Source organism: Lissotriton vulgaris, chromosome 6, assembly GCF_964263255.1.
Source record: "Lissotriton vulgaris chromosome 6, aLisVul1.2, whole genome shotgun sequence".
Classification (NCBI taxonomy): Eukaryota; Metazoa; Chordata; class Amphibia; order Caudata; family Salamandridae; genus Lissotriton; species Lissotriton vulgaris.
In genome coordinates, this window is record NC_141694.1 from 1,056,647,580 (window position 1) to 1,056,667,145 (window position 19,566).

The following is a 19,566-nucleotide window of genomic DNA, read 5'->3' on the forward strand; positions in this document are numbered from 1 at the left end:
TTTGTGCATTATATATTTTTTTCCATCAGACAGTCCAACAAATCCGAAAGAGGGGCAACACTGTAGCCCCCTTTTAACCCCTGTTTTCATAGATATGAAAGCTCCCCGCTTGTGCCACATCTGCCAATGCCAAGTTTAGCCTTAACTAGAGAATTTTCAGGGACAGTAAACGTTGCCTGACTACAGATGGTAGTGTGAAATTGAGCAAGGCTGCCATATGCTAAGATCTTTGAAATCCGAAAAAAAAAGTTAAAACACTCATTGCTAGTAGACAATCCTCAAGAGGCCAACCACTATCTGAAAACGGTTGATAGCATCCTACACACTCACTCATGTTATCTTTTCTTCTCCCACACAGCAAGTGGAACATTGTGCTTTGCCATTACTGTGGATTGATGGGGACACACCTGGTCTGCTCTGCTCTAGCACACGCAAACTGCAATTGGATCTGCTCAGTGTGCTTCCCTATAGCTGCCACGCACAAAAGTGAGCAACCAGGCAAGTATTTTAAGAAGAAAAAGAGTGAATTTACTGCATTGATGTTTCTGTTATCAACTCTCTTCTCTGTAACAGCAGCCATTTATTTTTTTGTTTAAATCTATTTTTATTTATGTATTAACAAAGTAGACAATCACATTTTCATTTACACACTCCTTGGAACACTGTATTCAAATGTATACTGCAGGACTACAACTTCACAGATTTGATCTGATCGCATTTGCATCAATACATATAGTAATTACACTGTGCATAGCAGATTTCTGCTTACGTCACGGCCAGATACAAGCAGCAGCGGCTGTGACCTCGAAAAACATCCCAGTAAGGTATCTCCATTATGGGAATTGCAAGCTAGGAGGTGGAGAGTAATGCACTGCTTCCAACTCTGGCCTGGTTACATTTTTGTTAGTTAGCGTGTCTACAGCAGTACGGCACTCATTCTGTAGGTGGTGTAGGATGGTGTCCTAACTTACTACGATTGGGATTTTGCAGAGGCCCAATGTATCTTCCATGTGTAGTGCAAGGCACTCAGCTTTAGCTCATATTTGATGAGAGAGCTTCCAAACCAATGCCTGGGGGGGGGGTGGCGTCAGGGGATTTACATCTTTTAATGATCAGTCGCTTTGCTACGATAATTCCAAGGTCAATAAAACGAAAGGTCACCCTCTGGCATTTACATCTACGATAAAAATGTAGTATACATGTCTCCCACGTAAGGGGAACTGAGCGCTCCATGCAGCGGGATAGAACGTCTGTATCTGATCTGCAGTACCCACAAAGGAGCATGCAGTTCCACAACATATGTAACAGATCCGCATCTGTGAGGCGACAGCGTGGGCAGATGGCATCTTTGCGGTTAAAGTATTTGTTTTTTTAGCCGGGGTGAGATACTCTCTCTGCGTAATAAATTATTGTATTAGGCAGAAGCGCATATTTCTGGGAACACAGACTGGGCTTTCCCACTCCATATCTATGAAAGGGCAGTGTAAGTCCTCTTCTCAATGCTGCCTCCAAGGTCATAACGTCACTGCAGTATGTTGTCTAAGGGAGGCAGCGAACCACTTTGTGAGGTGTTTGCCCCAACCCATGACGATCAAGTATTGAATTGTCAAGTGTGTTAGAGGTTCATTTGTCATGTCTCCTCATTGGTTACTCAGGGCTGCTAGGAGTGAGCGATGTAGTAAGAATTGGCCTAGGTTCAGTCCGTCCTCTCCTCTTCAACCAGTGTGACATACAGTGCTAATGTGCCCTCCCAGTACCGCTCACCCACGTAGTGTATCCCCACCTCCCACCATTGGCGCACTTCTGCTCGGCTTATGTGGTGACCATGCAGCTCTTGGGGGTACCCTGTAGAGGCAGTGCAGCTGCATACAGTGTTATGTGCTGTGTTATATATAAGCACCTATGATAGCATTGGTGTGCAGTATTAAGCATTAGTGGCTTCGGCGACTTTGCCTTTGCGCAGGGATGAAATAGGGAGAGCAGGGCAGAGAGTGACCAGGGAGGCAAAATGGCTGCTGTGTCGGTTAGCTGAAGTCCAATCAATCAATCAATCAATCAATCACGGCATTTGTAAAGCGCGCTACTCACCCGGGAGGGTCTCAAGGCGCTGGGGGAGAGGGGTAAGTTACTGCTCGAACAGCCAGGTCTTGAGCTGCTTCCTGAAGGAGAGATGGTCTTGGGTTCGCCGTAGATGGGTGGGGAGGGAGTTCCAAGTCTTGGCTGCCAGGTAGGAGAAGGATCTTCCTCCGGCGGTGGTTCTGCGGATGCGTGGTACGGTGGCGAGGGCGTGGCTGGTCGATCGTAGCTGGCAGGTGGGCGTGTAGAAGGTCAGGCGGTCGTTGAGGTACTTGGGGGCCAGGTCGTGGAGAGCCTTGTGTACGTGGCTGAGGAGTCTGAACGTGATTCTCTTGCTGACGGGGAGCCAGTGCAGGTCTCTCAGGTGTCCGGTGATGTGGCTGTGTCGGGGGATGTCCAGGATGAGTCGCGTGGAGGCGTTCTGGATGCGTTGGAGTCTTTTTTGAAGTTTGGCTGTGGTTCCGGCGTAGAGGGTGTTCCCGTAGTCCAGTCGGCTGGTGACGAGTGCCTGGGTGACGGTCTTCCTGGTTTCAGTGGGGATCCATCTGAAGATCTTGCGGAGCATGCGCAGGGTGTTGAAGCATGAGGATGAGACTTGTCTGGTCATTGACAGGGAGGAGTCCAGGATGAAGCCTAGGTTGCATGCGTGGTCCGTTGGTTTGGGAGCGGTGCCCAGGGCCGGGGGCCACCAGGAGTCGTCCCAGGCGGAGGGTGATGATCCCAGGATGAGGACTTCCGTCTTGTCTGAGTTCAGTTTAAGGCGGCTGTTCTTCATCCAGTCGGCGACGTCTTTCATCCCTTCGTGTAGGTTGGCTCTGGCGGTGGTGGGGTCATTGGTGAGGGAGAGGATCAGCTGGGTGTCATCGGCGTAGGAGATGATGTTGAGGTTGTGTTGGCGTGCGATGGCTGCGAGGGGGCTCATGTAGACGTTGAAGAGGGTTGGACTGAGTGAAGATCCTTGTGGTACACCGCAGATGACTTCGGTGGCCTCAGATCTGAAAGGAGGGAGGCGGACTCTCTGGGTCCTTCCAGCGAGGAACGAGATGATCCACTCCAACCATCCATCTGGCCACCCACTGAATCTGCGCGGCAAGATAGTATTGTTCCATATTAGGTACTGCCAAGCCCCCTTGATGTGTCCGCAGATAGAGCTTTTTGATGACTAATCGCGGCAGGAGCTAAGCCAGAGAAAGTCTCTGATGGTGCCTTCAAGGGTGTGGAAAAAGGGAGGTGGGATATTGAGGGGCAAATTGGTAATGTAGTATTGGAGCCTCAACAGCACTACCATTTTAACTAGGGCCATGCGGCCCATGACTGACAGCGGAAGGGTCTTCCAAAAAGAATTATGAGAGCGATTGGATGTCATTGCTCTGCCCAGACTTCCCTCCAATAGGTCCGCGTGCTGGCGATATATCCGTATGCCTTGATAGCAAAAGGTATCCATTTGCCACACTCTGGGGGTTCAATTTAGCGCAAATGCTGGGCCGCGGCATGTATGATCAAAGGAATACAGACATAATTACACTATGTTCACCCGCAGTCCCGACAGGGCAGCAAATTCCCTTAGCGTTTGCACAAGAAAGAGAGGAAGCAATCTGACGTCTTTCACGTACAAGAGGAGGTCGTCCATGTACAGCAAAATTACATGCATGCTGTCTCCCAAAGGGATGCCCCAGTCTGCACCCCGCTCTTGGGTTGCCTCCGCTAGGGGCTCTATGGCCAAAGAGAAAAGCAGCGGGAACAATGGGCATCCCTGACGGGTTCCCTGGCCCACCCAGACCAATCAGAGATGTAAGGGGACATTCATATGTGCACTGTTTGCTCTCTATACAGCTGCCTAACCATGCTGAGAAACTCTCCTCTTAGACCATATTGCGGCAACACCGTAAATAGGAATTTCCATTCCAATCAAAGGCCTTCTCAAGATCCAGTAGTGAGCATCCCGAGTGGGGTCACCGAGTGTGTGGCTACCCTGAATTTTTTTTGTAATTTTAAGGAAGTGTTGCAGGCAGGCACAAATCCGTTTTGGTCAGCAGGGGCCAGAGACAGAATCAATGGTGCGTATGTTCGCCAATAACTTATAGTCAGCGTTCAGCAGGGTTAACGTGCGATTAGAGCTCAAGTCATTTGCATCCCTGTCTGGCTTGGGCAGCAAGATCAGGTACGCTTCGTGCAGCTATGGGGGAGAGCAGACTCCTCTAGGGCTGTGTTGTGCAGAGTGTGTAGTCGCCGAGCCAGGGTTGTAGCATAGGTCTTATAGTATTCAGCAGGCAGTCCGTGGGGTCCAGGGGTTTTGCCAGTCGCCAATGCCGCAATGGCATCCCGGATCTCAGCAAGGGTAAGTGCTGTGCATTGCTCAGGTGTGATTGCAGGTAGCCGCACAGAATCAAGGAAGGTATTCAAACTTCAAACGAGTCTGATCATTGTGAATGGTGAACTCATACAATGATGCGTAATGTTGTGTCATCTCTGCATGGATTTTGTGCTGTGTATACAGAAGATATAGTGGCGCCCACTCAATCTTGCTGACAACATCCCCTACCTGCTTACGGATATTCCATGTTAGTGCCACCCTGATGGTCACCTTAAAGGCATCCCACTCGAAGGGTGCGCTCCCTGTTGAGCCATCATTGAAGTTGAAATTTTCCGCCGTGGCGGCTCCAAGGGATTCACGGAATGGCGGGTCGTCCAAGGCTGCTGGTTGAAGGTGCCATGTGGGGATGCCTGGCAGGCCTGCCTCCCACACTACCTGCATGCACTGGGGCGTATGATCAAAATGTATGCACCCCAGGTCAGAGGCGCACCTAGAGGCAAATTTGGGGGGTCCTAAGAATTTTTTTCGGGGTGGGGGGGCTGATATTTCAAGCAAAAGGCAAAGTGGAGCTGCAGGGGCTCTAAGAAGGGGTGAAAAACATCAAAGCCTCATTAACGTGCAAAAGGTCTTTTAAAGACCTTTGAAGTACTCGGGTGCCGCTGTGTGTGTCCGGGAAGCGGTCTCATCCCGGGCTGCAACACACGACAGGGGGGGCTGAAGCCCTTTTAGTCCAATGGGCTTTGTGCTCCTGCCCCAGGTAATCTGTCTGCCTGATAAGGGTGAGGAGCAAAGGCTACGCTACTATATGATCCAGTCTAACATGAAAGTGATGCATTAGGGAGGAAAAGGAATATGTTCGCACATAACAATTACGGGTGTGCCAGATCAGGGACCAGTGGGCTAGCCTGGTGGTCAGTGCCCTTGTGCTGGACAAGGCCGTAGTGTGTGACAGGGGTGGAAATGAGCGGACTATCATGACATCAAGCACTGAGTTAAAGTTGTGTCCTATCAAGCAGGTGACCCCACTCCAACAGGCCAAAACATCGGACAGTCTATGCAGAAAGCAGAAACGAGACTTAGTCTATGTTAAGGGCATAGATAGATCCCACAAGAATGTGCTTGTCGTTCAGTTCCCCTTTGTGAACACGCATCTACCTTCTGCATTCATCTCCACCTCTTCTACCACATAAGGGGTCTCTGCCCTTACCCATATCAGCACCCCACTGACCTGAGAGGAATAGTTAGGACTGAACACCTGCCATTGCTAGCGCCTAAGTAGGCTATCCGCCTCAGCTGGCGTAATTTGAGTTTCTTGGAAGAGTGCTAAGTTTGTGGATCTGCACTTGAGGTACGAGTATATAGAGTATAGGCATGTGGGTGTTTGTATGCTGCTAACGTTCCAGGTAATAATACTTGAACGCGCCATAATGAGGACTCACTGTTGCTCGCATCAAATCTGTGATGCGCGTTCTTGAGGCACACACTGATGATCGAATGCAAATGTTTGGAGGAGATCTGGCGGCAGCACGACACTCCGCTTGCCCTAAAAGAAAGTTGAGAACTCTAACAGTAAAAAAAGATTTTTTTGTAGAGGTTTATGTAGCGCAAACTTGACCAGAATCGCGTATCAGAGCGCTTTACATAGCACCAGTTACATTATATTCATTTTCTTAGGCACGGGGAGATTAAGTGATTTGCCCAGAATCACAGGATGTTCAGCGTCATTGCGGAGACTCGAACCCAGTTCCCCAGATTCAAGGTTGACCGCCCTAGCCATTAGGCCAACTCCTCTCCCCAATTCACAACCTTATAAGGGCAGATCCACAACGGGAATCCATCCAAACTATACTGCCCAACCGTGGCAACTATTGGATGCATCGGTGTCTGTAAGGGTGGTCACGTATGGTGAGGTCTCAGCTCCGGCATACCCATACAGTGATATGCGTTAGGTGCTAAGTATGTTCTGCTACTTCGTGAAGGAGGAGGGTGACCAGTTCCCATGCCTCTGCCTCTATGGTGACCTCGCTTGTCCTACTGCCCCTCCCCCCCAGATACGCCACCAGACAATGTGCACTCAGCCGTAAGGCTAGCTCTCTCCTGACAGATGGGGAATCGAAAAAACATGGGGAGGAGGTTTTGTCTAGTGAGTGTTGTTTCTGTATGACCATTTAAAGACGAGATTGTATTGATGGTGTTTGGTCCTACTGTTTTTTTTTTCAATAACCTACTTTATTGATTTTATTAAGAGTAGTACAGCCATGTTTGACAAAGTACAATACAAAATCAGAGATTGAACATGAAAAGCAAGCAGCATTAATTATAAATCGGTGATAGTTACAGATGAAAAAGTAACAATAAGGAGACCTAAAGGTCGCTGTGTCACTCCTATCGACCCAGTTGACCCAGCCATTTACCCCACACTCATTCATGTTTGGTCGGGCAACCTCTCGCCTCATATACCGGTTTCTGCATTTAGTTTCTATGTCTTGTTTTGTTACTATAATAGCTGTGCCTAGAAATGCTTTATTATCTCGGGTACCCCAGAGTCCTCCAAAACCCCCAGGAGGAGAATCAAAGGAGTGTGTGGGACCTCCAAGCATAGCACTAAGCTCAGTCACCATGTCTGTCCAGTGTTTGTGTATTGCTGTACATGACCACACCATATGGTAAAAGTCAGTTGGGGTATCCGCGCATTAAAGGGCAATGAGGGTTCAGGAGGAAGCCGGCCTCACACAGTCTGGCTGGGGTGTGGTAAGTGCAATATAGGTAGTACGTTTGAATTGATGTCAATCTGGAGGAGATGATGTTGGAGGCTGGCTTAGTAGGTGCTCACTTATGTAAGTGTAACACCCTTCACCAATCCAGACAACCCTTATGGTGATTTTAGTGGTCTTGGACAACATTAGAAAGCTCTCTTAAGTGGTAGCTGTTGAGAGCAGCCTTCAGGCTTAGTCCAGAAGATGTGTAAAGCAGCTTGTAGGTATTTATTATTAACACTCACTAACACATTGCAGTATCTCCTACCTAGAGATATAAACACAATACACACAATACTTTGTCAATAGAATACGTAAGCAGCACAAATACACAGTGGTCTCCAGGGGAGACCAAACCATATACTAAAATAGTGGAATGTGAACCACGACTTAAGTCAAGAACAGACCCAGAAGACGTAGTAAAGTTGGGGACCCATGTAACCAGCCAAGGTTAGTTTGTAGGAACTCCACAGAGGCTGTGTGCTGAGTTGGAACACAAGTGCATGCTCAATAGAAGGCAAAGGGTAAGTCGCAGTTGCAATTTTAAATAAGAAGGAACCTTCCCAGGGGTCCCTGAAGAAACCCAGTGGAAGATGGAAGGTTGGAGAGTCACCCGCCTGTGGATACCCCAGGAACCAGGATACCTACCCCAGGAAAGCCGGGTGCATAGGTGTGAAGTGACGTCGGAAAACGCTGTAGACCACAATGGAAGACTTCAGAAAAGATGTTGTTGGCGAAGAAGGTAAAAGTGTCCAGTGGAACCCAATGGTGGATTCAAGATGAGAGGTACCTGCAAGCAGAGGGGACAGAGAGCCACTCAGGAGTGACCAGGAGGCACGGAAGACAAATGTCGGGGATGCAGGAGAGTTGTCGGTGCCCTTGAAGTTGCAGCTGTACCGACCAGGCAACACAGGGGAAGTCCAGGAGGCTTGCACGAGCTGTCCCACGTTTGATGTTGGGAGCCAAGAAGTCAGTGTCCAGCAGGGGCACCAACAAGCTTTGGTAGCGGCAAACATAATATTTGTCAACAAAGGTGCAGTGTCGGAACCAGCAGGGTCCAAGTGTCTCATCACAAGCAGGTAAGTCAAAGCAAGCCCTGAACAAGCACAGGAGCCCACTGGAGCTAAAGAAGACCCTCAATAGGACCCACGGGCCGAAAGCACAGAAGCCGCAAGAGGACCGCGAGCAGCTATTCAAAGGAAGAAGGGCCACAGTGCAAAAAATCCTGTGCAGGTGTTAGAACCGGGACCCTGGCCGGCCAAGACTCGCGTCGAGGTCAGTCAGGGATCGCCAGTTCTAAGTGTCAGGGCAAGGGAGTCACACACCAAGGCAACCCTTACTCGCCCTCTAGGTAACGTGGCGCGAGCAGTCAAGGCTAAACTTGGAGGCGATGTAAGTTAAGTATTTGCGCACGCACCCCAGCAACAACAATCAAGGCCCACCACAAAGAAACACTCCACACAAGGTTATGTAAAAATAGCCTTTGTATTATAAAAATATACATCAGATAAAACACACATCTTATTACACGGTGCCAACAGGCACGGGCGGAATTTACAAGGGATATTTGTACAGGACAGGGCCACTTGGACCACTGTCAAGGGTATCAGCACTTTTAGAAATAATTACTGTAGCACAAAAATATAACAGTAGAGCATACAACCAGTAATCACTGGTAACAGGACCTCTCTAGCACCACCTGTACTAGGGAGAAAACAACCACCTACATGTCACAATACCTATAGGGGTGCAAGGATAAAACACATGATGTATCAACATTCAGAGGTGTAAAGGCACATGACGCATAAGCAATACATTCAGCGGTGCAGAATCAATAACCATTACCCCATACTCACAAGTCACCACCTGTGACTGTCCCGGTGTCCCAATGTCAGGGCCTAAACGTGGCAGTTGTCCACTAAGTGCTGGACAACTGGAGCAGGGAAAGTTAACACAAGGTTGGAGCCTCTCTGGGCTCGAAGAACCACCACTGTGGCACTGGTGAGCCTCTCTTAGGCTCTCTCACCAGTAAGGGGGGGCCGCTGAGCCTCTCAGGGCCTCAGCACTGAACAGGTGCAGCCTCGCTGGGCTGTGGGGTCCCCCTCTCTGGGGACCCAAGGCAATAATGCTGGCAAAGAGCCACGCCGGGCTCTAAATCAACTGGTGCCCCCGGGGCACGGACAAACTGCTCCTCGAGAGCCTCTCTGGGCTCTTCACTACGCAATGCCCGGCAAGAGCCTCGCAGGCTCACGGCCGAAATGGCCCTCAGAGCCTCTCTGGGCTCGGTAGACAAATAGCTCCTGGAGCCTCGGGGCTCCCCAACCCTGGGGGGGCTTGGGGTGCACGTCGGAGCGGCCCTCTGCCAACGGGGCCGCTCGAGGAAACAAAGAGAACCCGCCCCCGCACTCACCGGGACTTCACTGGTGCTGCGGGGGGCGGGAACCACTGCCGGCGTCTTCCACACTCACCGGCTGGTCCCGGGGCTCTCCTGTGCGGCGGGGCTCTCCTCGCTGCGACGGAGCCTTGCCGGTACCGTTTCTTTGCTCTCCTCGCTGCTGGGCTCTCCTCTCCCGGCGGCGAGGCGGGACTTCCGGTTGCTGGTCTCGGGCCGCGCTGCGATTGGTCAGCCGGCCCAGTGCTTCCGGGTCGCCGCGGGCAGCGCGGCGGCTCGCTTTAGGCAGGCAGGCGGGCTCCTATGATCCGAGGAGTGGGCTCCCTCGCAGATCACTCAAAACCGGGCAAATAACGCGGCAATAAGCGGGGTGGCACCCGCGCTGTCGACTCGCCACACGGGGCGATCGGCCTCTGCAGTCCACAGCGCTCCCAAGCGCTGCAGGCACCTGTAAGCGCTCGTAAGCGCAAAACAGCAACAAAAAGCGCTCCCAGGCGCTGGGGGTAAAATCCAGCGCTCTCCAAGCGCTAGGCAAGAAGTCCTCAGTGCTCCCCAGCACTGGAGGACACGGCAGAGCTCCAGCAGGGCTGGAGGTAGGTAGGGGGGCAAGGCTGGGCCAGAGCCAGCACACTGGGTCTCCAGGCAGGGAGACTCCCCAAGTGGCGGTCCTTCTGGCCCCAGCAGCGGCACAAGCCCCCTCTGGCAGGATTCCAAAAGAAGAACATTTTCAGTGGGGACACAGCCCCTTCTTATACCAACAAATCCTTTGTTACAATGTGCAGGGTGGGGGGGAAACCAGTCGCAGCTGGTTCTGGAGCACTCTTGATGGCCCAACCACCCATTCCTTTCACTGGGGAGGCTAGGGTCATTAGACACACCACAGGGGGGCGGAGCCAGCATTGTGTGGGGAAAACCCAGCCCATCCAGGACCCAGGTACACTCCTCCCACACATCCCTCATGCTAATCTCCCACTCACCACCGGGCAGACCCATCCAGACTTCCTGGAGCCTGGCATGCCAGCCAGCTCCAGCCAATCACGCTCCAGCACCCTCACTGCACACATATCTCAATGTCCAGAAGTAGCACTTCCCAACTAGACACAAACATGCCGCAGACACCATCTTGCAGCATTCACTCTCACGAGTTTATACATACTAAACTCGAGCCTGTACTCCCCACGCATCAGGAACTACCAGGGACACACACCTTCCCCATGCATTCCTATGGGAGGGCAGGCCAGCCATACTACATGCGCGCACTTTCACTCTGGGGCCCAGGGAAAAGTGCGCAGAGACCCAAAAATCACTGACACAGGGTCACAAATAAGGCAAAAAGTCTAGGGGTGAACCTGCCCTGCGGGCCAAGTCCAACACAACCCCCTTCCAGCCAAAACGCAGGGGAGAACAATCACCACCGTGATGGACTTCCCTGCTTGGGGCGATAGAACACGGACGCAGGCCCGCCACTGCCGGGACACCCTCCTGTTCTATGCCACGGTGAACCCCTAGGGTTCCTTCTAAAGCTACTGTAAGGACCAACTGGGCTACCCCACTGGTACTCCTCAGCTGTCCGCGGCCAGGACCAGGCCCTGGGCCACCCAGGTGCCACCGGTCCTTGTCAATTCGCAGAGCGGGGGGTAGTAACCCCTGGCACATAGTACCCATTCTCCACTCTCCCTGTCTGCAAGACAGGACTAGACTGCCACTGGTTCACCAGCCTTTGGTCTACAACCTCAGGCGGACCAGGAGTCTCAGGGAAGGCTCTCCTCCCCTTACCTCGTCTTCCAGGGTTCCTCCTCCTCCTGCGAGGGGTACCCTTACAACGCCACTCCAACCCAGGGTTTAACCCCTCAGGTTGCACCGGGGTCAGAGGTGGGCTTTCCCACCCTCTGCACCCCCTTCCAGAGGTCTGCCCTCTCCCAACTGGAGAAGTTCCCCTGGAAGAACCGGTCAGGACACTGCTTACAGTCGTCCTACCCTTCAGGTCAGGCCGAACCTGCACCTGGCCTCCCAACCTCCGGTCTAAAACCTTTGGTGGAATAATTGCCTGGCACTCCAGGACTTCTGGGGACTCACACGCAATCCCCCTGAGGCTGACACATGACCCATGTGTCGTGTGACTGTCTGTCTGGCGCAGATCTCCCGCCTCCTGTCCACCTGACAGTGCGCAAAGATCCCCCAGACCAGAAGTGGCGCCACCCGGGTCCACCCAAGAAGATCTAGCCCAACTGGCTAGTCTCTGGTCCACTGGTGCATCCACTGGGAAACTCATCCCCCAATCACTCCTCACGCTGGACTCCTGTACCCTCCCCACCGGAGCGGTACTGCCAGCCTCTAGAACCACAGGAGCTCTGGTTACAGACGCTCCAGGTCCTCTACTCACTGGGAGATCCTCCTCAAATGTACTACCAGGACAGCCTAGGTCCCTAACCTGGTGTTCCCTCAAGAAACCACCCAAGTTCTGAGACAGGGCTTCGGGCCTCTGGGGGCTCTCAGCCACCCACTGACTCCTGCTCCACTGAGCCAGGTAGTCAGCCCCTCCACCTCTCTCACTATACTGGGACCTAGCTGGGCTACACTGAGCCTCTTCTACCACGCTGGGCTGGAAGATACCTGTACCACTACTGTTGGACTCACTCTCCAATGACTCTACAGAACCTCTGGCACTCTCCCAGCGCTCTGCTTCTTCTGCAAGGGTGTCCGGATCAGTCAACCCACATTCCAACAGGTGTAGGCGCAACTCTGGCAAACAACTACTAAGCACCTGCTCTCTTAGAACCAGATCAAATAGTTTGTCAAACTCAGATTCCATGTGAACCTCTAACCATTCAGCCAGTGCACCTTGACATTCATCCACAAACTCCCCCCAAGACTGGTGAGACAGTTTCCTACTGCCCCTGAATCTCAACCTATACTCCTCCTCTGGGGAAACAGGTACCAGACTCTGGGAACTGGGAGTGGGATTTCCTGCACTGAGATTCAAATAGCTGCCACCACTGGACTCAACCCTCCCTGGGGGATCCAGAAAATTATGACTGCAGTCAGGGGATAACCTACACTCTAGGGCTATCTTCTCCCTGGCCAAGGCCCTCTCAGCCTCTGCAGTCCGCTCATTCACACCCAGCTGCGCCATCTCTCTGGCATACTCTAACCTGAGCTTCTCCATGGCCAGCTGGTGCTCCCTCTCTTCTCTCCTATCCACCCACTCCTCTGGGGACAGGGAAAGGAATGGGGTGCTACATCTGACACTGGACCCAGCAAGGGACTCCCTATCTAGGGGGTACTCACTCTCTGCTGGCGCCCATCCACTGTCAAACTCACTCTCCACATCAGACTCTTCAGGGCTCCCCTCAGACCCACCACCCTCATGGTGTGCGGTCCGGGCCCTCTCCCTCTCACTGTGCTCACGCTCCCAGTCACTCTTCTGCCACAGGATCATGTTATCCCTAAGCTTGGACTGGGTGTCTGACTCACTCACTGGGATGTCTCTCTCCTTACATAACCGTACCAACTCATGCACACTGTACTTAAACAGGCCACAAAGGTTAAAAGGAGATTCCATCTTGACAGGATGCTCACAGACACATGCAACACAAGGGACCTAGCAATCTGAAGTAAAAGTACACAATTCCAAAACTTCCACTCTCCTTAAAAAAGAACTCACTCATGCGTCCAGGGAAACACACCATTCATCCACACACACCCTCCCCTCGGATCGGTAAGGCAGTTTCTACCACCCCTGACTTCTCAACCTGACCACAAGTGACACAGGTACCAAACTCTGGAAGCAGGGCGGGGGACAAATGTACTGAACACAATTATCAAATGACACTCTTCAGGAGAAGCAATGATGGAACTTCACCAAAACACAATAATCCCCAAAAATGTGGTCATCTAAAATGCAGAGCTTTGTAGTGGCCCGTTGCTACTGTGGTACAACGCAAACACAAATTCTTATCCTCACCGCTTGCCGCCAATGTTAGAACCGGGACCCTGGCCGGCCAAGACTCGCGTCGAGGTCAGTCAGGGATCGCCAGTTCTAAGTGTCAGGGCAAGGGAGTCACACACCAAGGCAACCCTTACTCGCCCTCTAGGTAACGTGGCGCGAGCAGTCAAGGCTAAACTTGGAGGCGATGTAAGTTAAGTATTTGCGCACGCACCCCAGCAACAACAATCAAGGCCCACCACAAAGAAACACTCCACACAAGGTTATGTAAAAATAGCCTTTGTATTATAAAAATATACATCAGATAAAACACACATCTTATTACACGGTGCCAACAGGCACGGGCGGAATTTACAAGGGATATTTGTACAGGACAGGGCCACTTGGACCACTGTCAAGGGTATCAGCACTTTTAGAAATAATTACTGTAGCACAAAAATATAACAGTAGAGCATACAACCAGTAATCACTGGTAACAGGACCTCTCTAGCACCACCTGTACTAGGGAGAAAACAACCACCTACATGTCACAATACCTATAGGGGTGCAAGGATAAAACACATGATGTATCAACATTCAGAGGTGTAAAGGCACATGACGCATAAGCAATACATTCAGCGGTGCAGAATCAATAACCATTACCCCATACTCACAAGTCACCACCTGTGACTGTCCCGGTGTCCCAATGTCAGGGCCTAAACGTGGCAGTTGTCCACTAAGTGCTGGACAACTGGAGCAGGGAAAGTTAACACAAGGTTGGAGCCTCTCTGGGCTCGAAGAACCACCACTGTGGCACTGGTGAGCCTCTCTTAGGCTCTCTCACCAGTAAGGGGGGGCCGCTGAGCCTCTCAGGGCCTCAGCACTGAACAGGTGCAGCCTCGCTGGGCTGTGGGGTCCCCCTCTCTGGGGACCCAAGGCAATAATGCTGGCAAAGAGCCACGCCGGGCTCTAAATCAACTGGTGCCCCCGGGGCACGGACAAACTGCTCCTCGAGAGCCTCTCTGGGCTCTTCACTACGCAATGCCCGGCAAGAGCCTCGCAGGCTCACGGCCGAAATGGCCCTCAGAGCCTCTCTGGGCTCGGTAGACAAATAGCTCCTGGAGCCTCGGGGCTCCCCAACCCTGGGGGGGCTTGGGGTGCACGTCGGAGCGGCCCTCTGCCAACGGGGCCGCTCGAGGAAACAAAGAGAACCCGCCCCCGCACTCACCGGGACTTCACTGGTGCTGCGGGGGGCGGGAACCACTGCCGGCGTCTTCCACACTCACCGGCTGGTCCCGGGGCTCTCCTGTGCGGCGGGGCTCTCCTCGCTGCGACGGAGCCTTGCCGGTACCGTTTCTTTGCTCTCCTCGCTGCTGGGCTCTCCTCTCCCGGCGGCGAGGCGGGACTTCCGGTTGCTGGTCTCGGGCCGCGCTGCGATTGGTCAGCCGGCCCAGTGCTTCCGGGTCGCCGCGGGCAGCGCGGCGGCTCGCTTTAGGCAGGCAGGCGGGCTCCTATGATCCGAGGAGTGGGCTCCCTCGCAGATCACTCAAAACCGGGCAAATAACGCGGCAATAAGCGGGGTGGCACCCGCGCTGTCGACTCGCCACACGGGGCGATCGGCCTCTGCAGTCCACAGCGCTCCCAAGCGCTGCAGGCACCTGTAAGCGCTCGTAAGCGCAAAACAGCAACAAAAAGCGCTCCCAGGCGCTGGGGGTAAAATCCAGCGCTCTCCAAGCGCTAGGCAAGAAGTCCTCAGTGCTCCCCAGCACTGGAGGACACGGCAGAGCTCCAGCAGGGCTGGAGGTAGGTAGGGGGGCAAGGCTGGGCCAGAGCCAGCACACTGGGTCTCCAGGCAGGGAGACTCCCCAAGTGGCGGTCCTTCTGGCCCCAGCAGCGGCACAAGCCCCCTCTGGCAGGATTCCAAAAGAAGAACATTTTCAGTGGGGACACAGCCCCTTCTTATACCAACAAATCCTTTGTTACAATGTGCAGGGTGGGGGGGAAACCAGTCGCAGCTGGTTCTGGAGCACTCTTGATGGCCCAACCACCCATTCCTTTCACTGGGGAGGCTAGGGTCATTAGACACACCACAGGGGGGCGGAGCCAGCATTGTGTGGGGAAAACCCAGCCCATCCAGGACCCAGGTACACTCCTCCCACACATCCCTCATGCTAATCTCCCACTCACCACCGGGCAGACCCATCCAGACTTCCTGGAGCCTGGCATGCCAGCCAGCTCCAGCCAATCACGCTCCAGCACCCTCACTGCACACATATCTCAATGTCCAGAAGTAGCACTTCCCAACTAGACACAAACATGCCGCAGACACCATCTTGCAGCATTCACTCTCACGAGTTTATACATACTAAACTCGAGCCTGTACTCCCCACGCATCAGGAACTACCAGGGACACACACCTTCCCCATGCATTCCTATGGGAGGGCAGGCCAGCCATACTACATGCGCGCACTTTCACTCTGGGGCCCAGGGAAAAGTGCGCAGAGACCCAAAAATCACTGACACAGGGTCACAAATAAGGCAAAAAGTCTAGGGGTGAACCTGCCCTGCGGGCCAAGTCCAACAGCAGGCAAATATCTTGGCTGCAGGAGATGCATGAGACTGGAGCTTCTTGGAGTCTGAAGATCTCTGAAAGAGAGAGTCAACAAGCCTTGGCAACAGCAACTCAACGCCGTGTACAGGGGTACCGCTCCAGCGGGTCCGATGAGGGATACTGGCTTAAAACTTGCTAGGAAGACAGTGCAGGCCTCGAGGGAGTTGCAGAACCCCCAACTTTGTTGCGGAACATTTCATAGTCCGTAGGAGCTCAGGAACACCAGACCGGTCAGCTTTGTTGCAGTGCCTGCAGATGCAGAGGAGTGACTCCTTCACTCCAAGGGATATTCCTTCGGGTGTCTTAGATGTCCACAGGCCTTGTGAACAACCTCTATGGAGCACAGGCACAGACGATGCAGCTGACTTGCAGGACGACGAGACCAGGAGCAGCAGGAGTCTTTCCAGTTTCAGTCCCTGTTCCCAAAGAGAAATCCAGAGTGCTGAGATGGTAGAAGTGGTATTGGATCAGAATCTTCTCCCACGACAAATCTAGGGATCCACCCACAAGTAAGCCCTTAAGTACCCTGATGAAAGGGTTGAGATGATTCAGGAGTCCCTCCCAGAGTAGGGGCTATACAGTGGGGAGGATACTCCCATATCCTTTGTCCACTTTGACGCCAGAGCGGAAGCCAAAAGCACCCTATATTGGTTTCAACTGGAGTATACAAGGAGGGCATCAAATGTGCCCTTCAAAGCAGACTAGTGGCACTGGCAAGCGCCCCCATCTGTCCTAATACACTAAATCTTGTCTGGGAGGGGGTCACACCTCCTTTTGACAGGAAACTCCTATTATTAAAGCACATAACACACTCGTTCACCTTAGGATGTAATGGGAGCGATGGCTGGCCACCTTAGAAGATGATGATTGATATGATGCCATTAAGGTCCCTCGCGTCCTAATCATCTGTAGGAAAGTAGGATCTGCTTTCATGGTTACCCCCACTTTTTGCTGGAGTCATTATGTTTCACTGACTAGTCTGACTGGGATGCTGCTAATCAGGACCCCAGTCCCTATGTTTCTTTCCTAAACTGGACATGGTGAATACTTTGGTACACACCAGAGTGGCTACTGGTGTACCCTTGTAAGTCCCTAGTATAGGTAAGGTACTAAGGTACCCAGAGCATAGGTACACCAGGGGTCTCCATGGGCTGAAGCATGTATTATGCCACCCATGAGAGACCACTCAAATTGTGACTACAGGCCTGCCATTGAAGCCTGTGTAAGCTGGTGCTAACACCACTTATGACAGATATAAGTTTCCTTATATCTAAGGTCACTCTACTTAAAACCTATAAGTCACCCCTATGGCAAGCCTTTCAATCGTAAAGGCAGGGAGCTCAGTTCTAAGTGTGAGAGTGCCCCTGCATGAGTAGGCACCCATACAACCTTTGGAGTCTATTCTCCCGGGTTGTAAGTGCATCAGCCATTAAGATACATAAGTGGCCATGCGTCATTATGCAATGGCTGTTTCTAAACTGGCTGTATCAAACCCTGTCATGTTTGGTATCAAACATGTTGGAATCATACCGCTACATGTCCATACACCATAAACACTGTGGGAGATACTGTTAAGCTCTTCAGGGAGGTCCTTAGTGCTCCTGGTACCAGTCTCCTAGACCATGACAGCAAACTATGGTCAGATAGTACAGCATTTGCCCTCCTAGAACCGGATGGGTCATTGGGGGAAGGAATCTTATACGGTCTGGTGTCCTCGAGGTGTGAGTTCTTGGTGATATATCTGTTAGTTTGGTGGCTGATTCGGTTCACAGTGGCACTGGTAGCTCTGTGTATGTTTAGGAGTTCTTTGGTGATGGTTGATAGATTTTGTATTTCAGCCTTGAGATAGGATAGGCTGCTGGCTAGCTCATTGAATTGTGCGATGCAATCAGAATTGGGATAAATGGAGGGGGCGTGCAGCGGGCTGGCTGCCTGAACGAGCGGCTCCGCCGGGCAGATCCAAACCTGGCGATTTAGGTTAATTTAACGCAGGCTGAACATGTTCACGAACACCGGCGGCGCATGCGAACATCTGCTGCATCGATGACCAGGCTCGGACAGTCACCACAAGCTTTCCCCAGAGACTAGTCGACCTCGGAAGGCGGCCGCGGCCCCACAGCAACATGGCGGCGGGATGCACACCCGAACCCTGAGGCTCCGCTGCACGCGACATGCCGAGTGGAGACGGTAGCGCCGTAGCTGATTACAAACGGAAGACCGGGGTGTGAGGTGAGCCATCCGCACGCTGTAAATCTTGGTACGGCAACAGTTGAGGGCCGGACTGAAGGCTCCACAGGGACATATTTCTGATGCGCAAAATGGCGGCGCCCACAGACCCATGATCGCGCTATTACCAGGTATTGGCCACAAACGCAGACGCACTAAATGCCCGCTATCGGCTCAATCAATGCTACGCTGCTGCAGTGGATGGGCATGAAATAGACACTCACCTGCGCACGTGTTCACTATGCACTCCACGGCGTATACAAGATGGCGGCACCCATAAATAGCGAAAATGTTACGGAACGAGTCCCTACACACCTACATGAATGCTGATACTGTGGACAATTAAAGCACACGAACCCCGCGACCAGACCCCATGGGACTCGGTAAGGACCTCAGAAGGCGCCTAAACCTCGTTTACTGATCTTCTGTCCCTCGCGCCAAAACCGACCTCTCCAACATACATTGGGAGACACCGGTCAGTGAGCAGTGGGCGGTCGGCCTACAACATTAACAACATACTTCACTTGAGCAAAGACAGCGTTTGTCATACCAGTCCACTGCTTGCAACCATGGGTAAGTCGGACAGACAACAGACAAAAATAAACTTTGAAACGCGTAAAACCTCTAAAGGCCAACCCGAATCTCTAGATGGGGACACGGCTGCGGGGGGCTCGGAGGAATGTAATATGGTGGACATCCTCAAAGCCATCAAAACCAATCTGCAGGAGATTAATGGAAAGCTAGACAGCCTAACGGGACATATGGATAAGATGTCTGCCACGGTTGAGAAGCATGGGGAGAGACTGGACGAGGCAGGGAAACGAATCTCCACGGTGGAAGATGACGCCCGCTCCAAAACTACCAACTGCAATGGCATGGAGAAGGTACTAGAAGTTATCAAGGCGAAGGCGGAGGAGTTGGAAGCGCGATCGCGTAGAAACAACGTACGCATCGCAGGCCTGCCGGAGACTACCAACACAGGGCGTATGGAGACGTACGTCGAACAACTATGCAAAGACATCTTTGGTGCAGATGCCATGTCACCCATTTTTATTATTGAACGTGCACACAGATCGCTAACGCCAAAACCTCCGGTGGGCGCAACTCCCAGACCGATAGTTGCGCGTGTCCTGAATTACAGGGACAGAGACACCATATTGCGACTCGCGAGGGAAAAAGGCGATATCACTCACCAAGGAAATAAACTGAACTTCTATCCGGACTACACGTATGCCGTTCAACAAGCGAGGAGGGAATTCGCGAATG

The 19,566-nt window shown here is 52.4% G+C and overlaps 1 protein-coding gene across 1 annotated transcript in view; it reads left to right on the top strand.

Moving 5' to 3' along the window:
- LOC147708404 (E3 ubiquitin-protein ligase PHF7-like) overlaps positions 1 to 19,566 on the top strand; it is a 2,104,679-nt gene that overhangs the window by 1,933,278 nt on the left and 151,835 nt on the right. Inside the window, exon 10 of the mRNA XM_086925340.1 lies at positions 359 to 498. Coding sequence (XP_086781466.1) covers positions 359 to 498 — 140 coding nt within the window. The remainder of the gene's footprint in view (positions 1 to 358; positions 499 to 19,566) is intronic.